This window comes from Salmo salar, chromosome 10 (assembly GCF_965601325.2).
Source record: "Salmo salar chromosome 10, fSalSal1, whole genome shotgun sequence".
NCBI lineage: Eukaryota > Metazoa > Chordata > Actinopteri > Salmoniformes > Salmonidae > Salmo > Salmo salar.
The window spans coordinates 57,042,446-57,055,000 of NC_138300.1; the positions used below are offsets into that span (position 1 = coordinate 57,042,446).

General features: G+C 40.6%; 1 protein-coding gene across 12 annotated transcripts in view; it reads left to right on the plus strand.

The window, feature by feature from the left end:
* The window catches only part of kif1aa (kinesin family member 1Aa), a 162,060-nt gene that overhangs the window by 84,469 nt on the left and 65,036 nt on the right, over positions 1-12,555 (plus strand). For 11 of the 12 annotated variants that reach the window (XM_082957087.1, XM_082957089.1, XM_082957091.1 and 8 more), the window contains 4 exons: positions 70-155; positions 3,095-3,224; positions 6,362-6,527; positions 6,714-6,804. In XM_082957087.1, coding sequence (XP_082813213.1) covers positions 70-155; positions 3,095-3,224; positions 6,362-6,527; positions 6,714-6,804 — 473 coding nt within the window. The remainder of the gene's footprint in view (positions 1-69; positions 156-3,094; positions 3,225-6,361; positions 6,528-6,713; positions 6,805-12,555) is intronic. The other variant, XM_082957090.1, reaches the window with a different exon arrangement.

Below are 12,555 nucleotides of genomic sequence, written 5' to 3' on the forward strand. Positions count from 1 at the left end.
GACTGAAAGACAGACTGAGTGTGACTTCTAGAGGAAGTGAAGTGAAGGTGCTTTTGTGTTTCCCTCCAGCTGATGAGGAGGCTCCTGACTACGGCTCCGGTGTCCGCCAGTCTGGCACCGCCAAGATCTCCTTCGAGGACAGGGAGTTTGAGAAGGTACGTCTCCTGAGCAAACCAACAGAGGATATCAGCCGCTGTTTTGTCTAGTCAGCAACTATGTACCCGTTGATGGATTGCTGATGCTATGTATTGGCAAATGAGAGGCTTTGAAGCCACTAGTCGGCCGTATTGGCACTCCCTATTCCTTCTCCAGAGGAATGAATGGAATTATTCATACAGTATTTCAATGAAATGTTTCAAGGATAAAATTGCATGCATTTAAAAGGTGCAACTGCACCCGCTGATTTGTCCTCGTATTTTGGCATGTAGTAACAGGTCCATGCAGAATATACAACCTTTTACATAATACCATAGAACCAGTGTTCTGCTAATGTAACAATGTACACCTTTTCAACAATCCAATTTAAGAGTTAAGAAAATATTACAAAAAAAATAAATAATATATATATATATATATATATATATTTTTTACAATAACGAGGCTATATACAGGTGGTACTGGTACAGAGTCAATGTGTGGGGGTACAGGTTAGTCGAGGTAATATGTACATGTAGGTAGAGGTAAAGTGACTATGCATAGATAATTAACAGCGAGTAGCAGTAGTGTAAAAACAAAGTGGGGGGGGGGGTGTCAATGTAAATAGTCCGGTGGTCATTTGATTAACTGTTTAGTGGTCTTATGGCTTGGGGGGGTAGAAGCTGTTAAGGAGCATTTCGGACCTAGACTTGGCGCTCCGGTACCGCTTGCCGTGCGGTAGCAGAGAGAACAGTCTATGACTTGGGTGACAAGAGTCTTTGACAATTTTTTGGGCCTTCCTCTGACAAAGCCTAGTATAGAGGTCCTGGATGGCAGGAAGCTTGGTCCAAGTGATTTATTGGTTATTGATTTATTTACTACCATCTGTAGCGCTTTATGGTCAGATGCCGAGCAGTTGCCATACCAGACAGTGATGCAATCGGTCAGGATGCTGTCGATGCTGCAGCTGTAAAACTTTTTGAAGATCTGGGGGACCCATGCCAAATCTTTTCAGTCTCGTGAGGGGGAGAAGGTGTTTTCATGGAAAGATTTTTCAGATACATTGAGGAACTATTGTCTTTCTCAATGGATGTAAAAACACACTTTGTTTACTTGCTGTTTGAAGTTTCACAGGTCATTAGTGGTGGTGCGTTAAGCCAATCAAAAATTCTATCAGATCCCCAAATGGGCACATTTATATTCCTACATTTGCGGGCAGGCCAGGTAGCCTATAAGCCTACTTCTATGTGTAATCAGGCCAGGTAGTCTATAGGTCTACTTCTATGTGTAATCAGGGCCAGGTAGTCTATAGGGCTACTTCTATGTGTAATCAGGCCAGGTAGCCTATAGACCTACTTCTATGTGTAATCAGGGCCAGGTAGCCTATAGGCCTACTTCTATGTGTAATCAGGGCCAGGTAGTCTATAGGGCTACTTCTATGTGTAATCAGGGCCAGGTAGTCTGTAGGGCTACTCCTATGTGTAATCAGGGCCAGGTAGCCTATTGCCTACTTCTATGTGTAATCAGGGCCAGGTAGCCTATAGGCCTACTTCTATGTGTAATCAGGGCCAGGTAGTCTATAGGGCTACTTCTATGTGTGCGCATCCTTACTTAATATTGACAGGAGCGCTCTAAACAAAAGACAATGACTACAGTAAATTGGCAAAACTCGTAAATGGAATGAAATGAACCAAAACTTGCATGGCACATTTTCAGATCAAGCATAGGCTTTTAGTCTAGGCCTCCGCAATGGATTAGTTCACTGAGATGGGGCAAATATATATATATATATATAGTGTGTTTTTATTTATATACAGTGTGTTTATTTATGAGTTGGATATATATATATATATATATATATATATATATATATATATATATATATATATATATATATATATATATATATATATATATATATACACTATACTATACTATACTATACTACACTATATATATATATATATATATAGTGTGTGTTTTTATATATAGTGTGTTTTTATATATATGTAGTGTGTTTTTATATATATACAGTGTGTTTATTAATGAGTTGGAAATATATATATTTATCCAACTCATAAATATCTATCTATCTATCTATCTATCTATCTATCTATCTATCTATCTATCTATCTATCTATCTATCTATCTATCTATCTATCTATCTATCTATCTATCTATCTATCTATCTATCTATCTATCTATCTATCTATCTATCTATCTATCTATCTATCTATCTATCTATCTATCTATCTATCTATCTATCTATCTATCTATCTATCTATCTATCTATCTATCTATCTATCTATCTATCTATCTATCTATCTATCTATCTATCTATCTATCTATCTATCTATCTATCTATCTATCTATCTATCTATCTATCTATCTATCTATCCAACTCATAAATATATATATATATAGTGTGTTTTTATATATATACAGTGTGTTTATTTATGTATTTATATATATGTATGTATGTATATGTATGTATATGTATGTGTATATATATATATATATATATATATATATATATATATATATATATATATATATATATATATATATATTCGATACTGCTCGACTAAAATAATCTCGGTCGACCAACAGCCTAAGGACCAAACAATCGACCAGTCGACTAATTGGGGTAGTGCCAAGATGGAGGCGTGGGGACTTCAAAACAGCGCTCCCTGTCAGCCATGTAGTGCATATATAGATCATTGTATGTACCTTCCCTAGTTTTACTGAGACCTAGTTACCTCCCTTAGCTTTGCTTACTGTATGCTGTCCCTTGTGGTCAGTTCCAGGCTACGTCTTCTAGCTTTAATGTCAGTGGCTAGGCCACTCCCTCTCTATCTCTGCTAACTGTATGCTATCTTCTAGCTAGTTAGTGACTACCTCCTAGGTTTGCTAGCTTCTCTACCAGCTTTGCTAACTGTATGCTGTCCCTTGTGGTCAGTTCCAGGCTGAGTTATGCCCCGCTGGTCTGTCCCGTACCGGGGCGTCCCAGGAGGAGCTGCGTTTCGTGGAGGGGGAGGGACAGAACTCAGAGATGGGACCCTCAGCCGATGAAGTCAACAACAATACATGTGCGGGTAACCACCACTAGCTGTGTAGTCTCCTCAGCCGCTGCGGTGTCAAACTGTTCTGCAAACGAGATTAGCTGTAGAGAACTCTGTGTGTGGAGTCTGTCTGTGAGGCTGTGGTCTGTCTGTCGTGGGTGTGGTCTGTGTATGTGGGTGTGGCCTTCAGAAAGTATTCATACCTCTTGATTTATTCCACACTTTGTTGTGTTACCGCCTGAACTCAAAATGGATTAAATCGATTTCTCTCTCACCCATCTACACACAATGCTCCATAATGACAAAGTGAAAACATGTTTTTAGAAATGATTGAACATTTATTGAAACTTAAATACAGAAATATCTCAATTACATACATATTCACACCCCTGAGTCAATACATGTTAGAATCAACGTTGGCAGGGATTTCAGTTGTGTGTCTTTCCAGGTAAGTCTCAAAGACATTTTCACACATGGATTGTACAATATTTGCACATTATTATTTTTCAAATTCTTCAAGCTCTGTCAAATTGGTTGTTGATCATTGCTAGACAGCCATTTTCAAATCTTACCAAAGATTTGTAAGCCGATTTAGGTCATAATTAGGCCACTCAAGAACATTCAATGTCGTCTTGGTAAGCAACTCCAGTGTAGATTTGACCTTGTGTTTTAGGTTATTGTCCTGCTGAAAGGTGAATTTTTCTCCCAGTGTCTGTTGGAAAGCAGACTGAACCAGGTTTTCCTCTCAGATTTTGCCTGTGCTTTGCTTTATTCTGTTTATTTTTCTCCTAAAATACTCCCTAGTCCTTGTTGATGACAAGCATACCCATAACATGATGCAATCACCACCATGCTTGAAAATATAAAGAGTGGTACCCAGTGATGTGTTGTGTTGGATTTGCCCCAAACATAACGCTTTGTATTCAGGACATGTCACGGCTGTTTGAAAGAGCGGACCAAGATGCAGCGTTTCCGTAGTTCCACATGTTTTATTTAAATCAGTGAAACCGAATGCAACAATTAACACTTTAAGTAAATACAAAAACAACAAACCGTGACACTGGAGAAACATAAACCTCACGAAGAACAATCACCCACAAACACCTGTGGGACAAACCTAAACAGTACCTCCAATTAGAGACAACGACAACCTGCTGCCTCTAATTGGAGGTCATGCCAAATAACACCAACATAGAAATACAAACCTGTCACGCCCTGACCTAATATACCATAGAAAATAACACTCACAATGGTCAGGACGTGACAGTACCCCCCCCCCCCCCCCCAAAGGTGCGGGCTCCGACCGCGCAAAAAAAAAACAATACAAAGGGAGGGTAGGGTGGGTGACAACTGTCTATGGCGGCGGCTTTGGTTCCGGGCGTGGTAACCCCACTGCCCGCTGATCCCCCCGCTTCTGTATGACTGGGGGAACCATACCATGGGTCCTCGTCGGTTGCGTCGGACCACCCACCGCCGCTGATGACTCCAGGCTGCAGATCGCCGCTGATGACTCCGGGCTGCAGATCGCCGCTGAAGGATCGGGGCTGCAGACCGCCGCTGAAGGATCGGGGCTGGGAGGCGGCGCTGGAGGCTCCGGACTGGGAGGCGGCGCTGGAGGCTCCGGGCTGAGGAGCGTCGCTGGAGGCTCCGGGCTGAGGAGCGTCTCTGTAGGTTCCGGACTGGGGACCTTCGCTGCAGGCTCCGTGCCATGGGTCATCACTACTGGTTCCGCGTCATGGATAATAACTGGAGGCTTTGTGCCATAGATCATCACTGGAGGCTCCGGGCCATGGGTTATCACTGGAGGCTTCGTGCCTTGGATCATCCCTACGGGCTCCGGGCCATGGATCATCACTGGAGGCTTCGTGCCATGGATTAACACTACAGGCTCCGGGCCATGGATCATCACTGGAGGCTTCATGCCATGGATTATCGCTGGAGACGTCGGACCATTGACCATCATTAGAGGCTTCCTTTGGGGCGCTGGAACTGGTCTCACCAGACTGGGGAGATGTACTTCAAACCGCGTGCTCACAGCAGGCACCGGCCTTACCGGGCTATGGTGGCCCGGAGGCGCACGGGGGCGGCTGGGGCGCCGGCGCCCCCCCAGGCGTGCGGGGGCGGCTGCGCCTGGAGGCGCTCGGGGCTGGCATAGGAGGCGCCAGGCTAGTCACACACACCTTCAGGCTTGTGCGGGGAGCAGGAACAGGACGTACTGGGCTCTGGTGACGCACTGGAGGTCTGCTACGTGGGGCTGGCATAGGAGGCGCCAGGCTAGTCACACACACCTTCAGGCTTGTGCGGGGAGCAGGAACATGACGCACTGGAGGTCTGCTACGTGGGACTGGCATAGGAGGCGCCAGGCTAGTCACACACACCTTCAGGCTATGCCCCAAACATAACGCTTTGTATTCAGGACATAAAGTTTATGTCTTTGCAACATTTTTTGCAATTTTATTTTTTATTGCCAAACAGGATGCATGTTTTGGAATACATAATACAGGGTGTATTAATATTGTTTCTGTTCTGTTTTTTAATTTCACTGCTCAACTGAGGGATCTTACATATAATTGTATGTGTGGGGTACAGAGCTGAGGTAGTCATTCAAATTTATGTTGAACGCTATTATTGCACACAGAGTGAGTCCCTGCAAATTATTATGTGATTTGTTAAGCACATTTTTACTCCTGAACTTATTTAGGCTTGCTGTAACAAAGGGATTGAATACCTGTTGACTCAAGACATTTCAGCGTTACATTTTTCATTAATTGGTAAACATTTCTAAAAACATAATTCCACTTTGACATTATGGGGTATTATGGGTAGGCCAGGGACAAAACATCTACATTTAATCCATTTTGAATTCAGGCTGTAACAACAACAAAATGTGGGAAAAAGTAAAGGCAGGTGAATACCTTCTGAAGGCACTGTAAGTGTGTTTGGTGTGTGTTGATATCTACATAATGCTAAATGTATCTATGTACAGGTAGGTAGTGTGTTTATCAGTGTACCAGTGTGAAGCAACTGCCTGAAGTTACACTGTGTTGTTTTAAGTAAGGATGTAGTGTAGTGCATAGAGAAATACCTTAGTGTGCCATAATGAAAACACAGGAAGCATAACTACATTCAATGTCTCTACATGTCTCTGTTCTAACCCCCTGTAGCCGGTCCAGATGAGTTGGAGAGCCCCCTGAAGTCCAACCTGGAGGGAGAAGCTCTGGACGGAACCCTGGAACACCTGAGGATAGGGAACATCTTCACCTTCAGAGTGACGGTCCTCCAGGCCTTCAGCATCTCTGCAGAGTATGCTGACATCTTCTGCCAGTTCAAGTAAGTCGTCGTTGTTGCTTTTCCTTCTTCTTTGTCTATTTTTTCTGCTTCTTCTTCTTCTTCTGCGTCTGCTTCTTCAGTAAGGTCTATTAGATCTTTAGGTCTATCAGATCTTTAGGTCTATCAGACATTGTAACAGACTGAGTGATAGCTAACTAGGCCCTCACTCTTTCTGACCATCTACAGTTTCATCCACCGCCATGACGAGGCCTTTTCCACAGAGCCTCTGAAGAACACAGGGCAAGGTCCTCCTCTGGGCTTCTACCACGTACAAAACGTAAGCAGTTTAATGAGTAATGAAAATGATGTGCTAATATGATAGGCTACAGAAACAGGTAATGGGGATTAGAGGGCCGAAGAGTTTTCAGCTGAAAAAGAAAAGGATTTCAGTAGTCCATGTAGAATTTTTGCAGGGTCCCCTCGCGGGGTGTCCTTGAATTGATTTGTTGTTCATAAATTGACAGCAACCATATGTCTGGTTGCCGTCCGAACACAAGGAGTGCTGTTCACATGTTTAGTTTATAGTGCCGGAACCAGGAAGAGGTGAGGCCTTCTTGTCAGGAGAGCTGCGATTGGCTCAGTTGAGGAAAAGGTTCCAGTGGTCGATTCATCGGCCCATTCATCGCCGACATTGTTCTGTGATCTGAGCAGCCCATGAATCAATAACTTCTCCACGCCAAAGGAGGGGTATTTTGTGTACTCTCATAACATATTCCAACATCCATGTGAAGACAAACACATACTTTTCCTTGGACAAGTAAGGGTAATACACTGAGGGGACAAAAAATGATGAACACCTGCAATTTCCATGACATAGACTGACCAGGTGAACCCAGGTGAAAGCTAGGATCACTTGTTAAATCCACTTCAATCAGTGTAGATGAAGGGAGGAGACAGGTTATAGATGGATTTTTAAGCCTGGAGACAATTGAGACATGGATTGTGTTTGTGTGCCATTCAGAGGGTGAATGGGAAAAACGAAAGATTTAAGTGCTTTTGAACGTGGTATGGTAGTAGGTGCCAGGCGCACTGATTTGTGTCAAGAACTGCAACGCTGCTGGGTTTTTCACGCTCAACAGTTTCCTGTGTGTATCAAGAATGGTCCACCATCCAAAGGACATCATTGGAGCATCATTGAAGTATTGGAGTCAACATGGGGCCAGAATCCCTGTGGATAGGGTAGCCATTTGATTAGGTGTTCAGGAGTCTTATGGCTTGGAAGAAGAAGCTGTTTAGAAGCCTCTTGGGCCTAGACTTGGTGCTCCAGTACCGCTTGCTGTGCAGTAGCAGAGAGAACAGTCTATGACTAGGGTGGCTGCAGTCTTTGAACATTTTTAGAGCCAGGTGGACACCTGTCGACAACTTTCTGTGATATTGGGAGGGCGTTCAATTCAAATAAATAATAATACAAATTATGGATATTAAACATTTAAGTACATACAAGTGTCTTATATCGGTTCAAAGCTTAAATTTGTGTTAATCTAACTGCATTGTCTGATTTACAATAGGCTTTAAGCGAAAGCATGCCATGCGATTGTTTGAGGACGGTGCCCCACATCAAAATATCTTTCAACCAGCACAGGTTTCATAAATTCACAAATAGCGATTAAATATTCACTTACTTTTTGAAAATCTTCCTCTGATTTGAAATCCAAAGGGTCCCAACTACAACATGTAGTGTCATTTCGTTAGATAAAATCCTTCTTTCTATCCCCCCCCAAAAAACTATAATATTTCATGCGGAAAGAAGTATGTTCAATAGGAAAGCGATATTAGCAGGTGCGCGTCCTCTTCATTGCGGCGCACAGACTGATTTCCAAATCTGAGTCCCAGTACTAAAACTCATTATTCTTCCTCATTTTGGAAGAAACAAGGCAGAAACCTTGAACAAAGACTGTTGACATCTAGTGGAAGCCATATGAATTGCAATTTGGGAGTTGGATTTGGATGTTCCCCTATACTTTCCATTGTAAAAGCATGGGCTCTCAAAAAAAACAATTCTGGTTGGTTTTTCTTTGGATTTTCTCCTACCATATCTATTGTGTTATAGTCTCATACATTATTTTAACATTTCTACAAACTTCAAAGTGTTTTCTATCCAATGGTACCAATTATATGCAGGGCCTGAGTAACAGTCAGTTTACTTTGGGCATGTCAGTCAGACAGAAAGTGGAGGAAAATAGACCCTATCCTGAAGAAGTTTTAAATATGTTTTTTAGGCAATTTGTGTGCAGTTTGTTGCTTTCCATATAAATAGATATATATTGAATTTCTTCCTGCTTACTGTTTAATGTAAAGCACTTTACTGATGTAAAAATGGCTTAATAAATACATTTGATTGATTGATTGTATAGAGCAGTGATGCACCACGACAGACAACAAGGACAAAGGGAATAAATACCCCCTTTTACCGTCCAGAGAGCACAGAGGAACCCTTCCCCCTTCACCTTCTCTCACACCTCCTGTCTACTTAAAAGCTTCTCCCATCAGCAACAAGGGCGGCAGGTTTTAACCAAATGGCCCCTTGACTGAGCCGTAGTCATCCTCAGTCTTCATCAGGACCCAGCTCTATCTCTGGCACAAGTCTGAATTCATATCCCGAAAGAAAGAAATAACAATACATTGTATTAGAAAGTTAGCAATAAAATAGATAAGATCTTGCTTCCATGGAAAGGAAAATACCTGTCTATTTGTGGAAAAATCACCCTGATTTAACTTTTTAGTCATATCCTAGTTTACCTATTTGCTTATGGTCTAGCCTACACTGAGTGACCTGTTTTTGAAATGATGTGAGCAAAAAAGTTTCAATTTTATTTGGAACGGTAAGCCAGACAAAATTAAACGGGCCTATTTTTTATATAATGAATATGAATTCGTAGGGCAGAAATGATTAAATATTAAAGCGTTAGACCTCTCACTAAAGGCTTCAGTCATACAAAAGTTATACTTAAATCCGAACTGGTTCTCGTGCAGATTAGTAAGAATTTCTCACTCCATGTTCAAGAATGGCATTTTTCCCCTTTATTCAGATTATAACCTCTCACTTTCAGTTATTTGAAAATTAAATAATCTCCAAAATATCTCTATTTTTAAAACAAGCCATAGAAAGTTAATTGCAATTTCAGATGAATCCACCAGAAAAGACAGAACAAATAAAACAACATATATTGTGGTTAAACTCAAATATATTAATTGAGAAGAAACCATTATTTTTTGTATAAAAAAAGAAGAAAGGTTTAATCTTTGTAAGTTATATCTGTCACGCCCTGACCTGAGAGAGCTGTTTTTCTCTGTTTGGTTAGGTCAGGGTGTGACATGGGGTGGGCATTCTATGTGTTATATTTCTGTCTTTTTCTTTGATTGGCCTAGTATGGTTTCCAATCAGAGGCAGCTGTCTATTGTTGTCTCTGATTGGGAATCATACTTAGGCAGCCCTTTTTCCCACAGTCAGTTGTGGGATCTTGTCTTGGTGTTGCATGTGTTTGCACACCTAGCTTTACGTTCGTTGTATTGTTTTTGCTGGTACACATTTAAAGAAAGAAATATGATGAACCCAACTCACGCTGGTCTACCGTTAATGACAAACGTCATATCATTAATAGGACTGGTGGAGTTATGTCACACATGCAGCTAACACAAGTATATATGAAAATGTCTGCTCTACTTAAAACTACAATCATCTAATTTAAGCATTACCACAAAAAATGGAAGAGGAGAGTAGAAGAGGGAGAAAGTAAGGAACTTGTCTGTCGGCTCTGCATTAAAGAACAAAATTGGTTAAAGAAAATTGTGATAAATAAAAAGGTTTACCAGTTTCATTTCAGGACCAAAAGATGGACAGCTGTGTGTTGCTAAATAGATGGGAAGATATTTTGGATGTAACAAATTTATGACACATGGTTTATGAACTGATACATAAAACTACGCCGGATTCAAAACAGAGTTTTTCAATTTAAATTATTATACAAAATTCTTGACTTTTTCCACATTTTGTTACATTAAAGCCTTATTCTAACATGTATTCAATAGTTCCCCCCCCCCCCCCCTCATACATCTATACACAATACCTCATAATGACATAGCAAAAACAGGTTTTTAGAAATTTCTGCTAATTTATAACAAAACATATCTGAAATATTACATTTACATAAGTATTCAGACTCTTTGCTCAGTACTTTGTTGAAGCACCTTTGGCAGCAATTACAGCATCAAGTCTTCTTGGGTATGACGCTACAAGCTTGGCACACCTGTATTTGGGGAGTTTCTCCCATTCTTCTCTGCAGATCCTCTCAAGCACTGTCAGGTTGGATGGGGAGCGTTGCTGCACAGCTATTTTCAAGTCTCTCCAGAGATATTTGATCGGGTTCAAGACCGGGCCCTGGCTGGGCCACTCAAGGACATTCAGAGACTTGTCCCGAAGCCACTCCTGCATTGTCTTGCCTATGTGCTTATAGTCATTGTCCTGTTGGACAGTGAACCTTCACCCCAGTCGGAGGTCCTGAGAGCTCTGGAGCAGGTTTTCATCAAGGATCTCTCTGTACTTTGCTCTGTTAATCTTTGCCTCGATCCTGACTAGTCTCCCAGTCCCTGCTGCTGAAAAACATCCCCACAGCATGATGCTGCCACTACTATGATTCACCATAGGGATGGTGCCAGGTTTCCTCCAGACGTGACGCTTAGCATTCAGGCCAAAGAGTTCAATTTTGGTTCATCAGACAAGAGAATCTTCTTTCTCATGGTCTTAGAGTCTTTAGATGTTTTTTGGCAAACTTCAAGCTGGTTGTCATGTGCTTTTTACTAAGGAGTGGCTTCCGTCTGGCCACTCTACCATAAAGGCCTGATTGGTGGAGTACTGCAGAGATGGTTGTCCTTCTGGAAGGTTTTCCCTTCTCCACAGAGGAACTCTGGAGGTCTGTCAGAGTGACCATCAGGTTCTTGGTCACTTCCCTGACCAAGGATGATCAATGGAAACAAGATGCACTTGAGCTCAATTCGAGTCTCATAGTAAAGGGTCTGAATACTTATGTAAACAATGTATTTCTGTTTATTATTTTCAATACATTTGAACATGTTTTTGCTTCATCATTATGGGGTATTGTTTTTAGATTGCTGAGAAGAAAATAATGTTTAATCAATTTTAGAATAAGGCTGTAACGTAACAAAATGTGGAACAAGTCAAGGGGTCTGAATACTTTCCGAAGGCATTGTATATAGAGGATTCAACCATCCCAGCTCTGCAGATCTTGCTGTGAAGAGACAGAATCATTAGATTGTTTGTTTTAGTACTGTCCACATGTAGCTTGTTTTTGGTCACAGGTTCAGGAATGGCAGAAGAATTGCAACAATTACCTGGAGCTAACACTGCAGATAGCACTACTGGGTGATTTGAAAAGTCATAGTCAATAATAATAATAATATAGTACTCTTAGCGAAATATTTGTATCTTTGATTTACAATCTGTAGAAACTACAAAAATAGGAAGGTTCAAAAGAGCACAGTGGAAAAATGTAAAAAAAATTGATAGTGTTCAGAGATCGATGGGAGAGGCAGAGTGGAGCTGAAGGGTAGGACTAATTATAACAAGATAACTAATGTAAAATATACTGTGTCTGTAAAATGTATATATTATGTATAAGCTGGAAGTAGAAGCCTAGGTGTTGTTGTTCACTAGTTTACTTCAATTTGGGGAGGGGAGGTAGGGTTAAGGGAACATAATAAAGGAATATATATATATATATATGTATATGTGTGTATATATATATGTATATATATATATATATATGTATGTGTGTATATATATATGTATATGTATATATATATATGTATATGTGTGTATATATATATGTATATATATATATATATATACATATACATATATATATACACACATACATATATATATATATATATATACACACATACATATATATATATATATACATATATATATACACACATATACATATATATATATATATATGTATATGTGTGTATATATATATGTATATATATATATATATGTATGTGT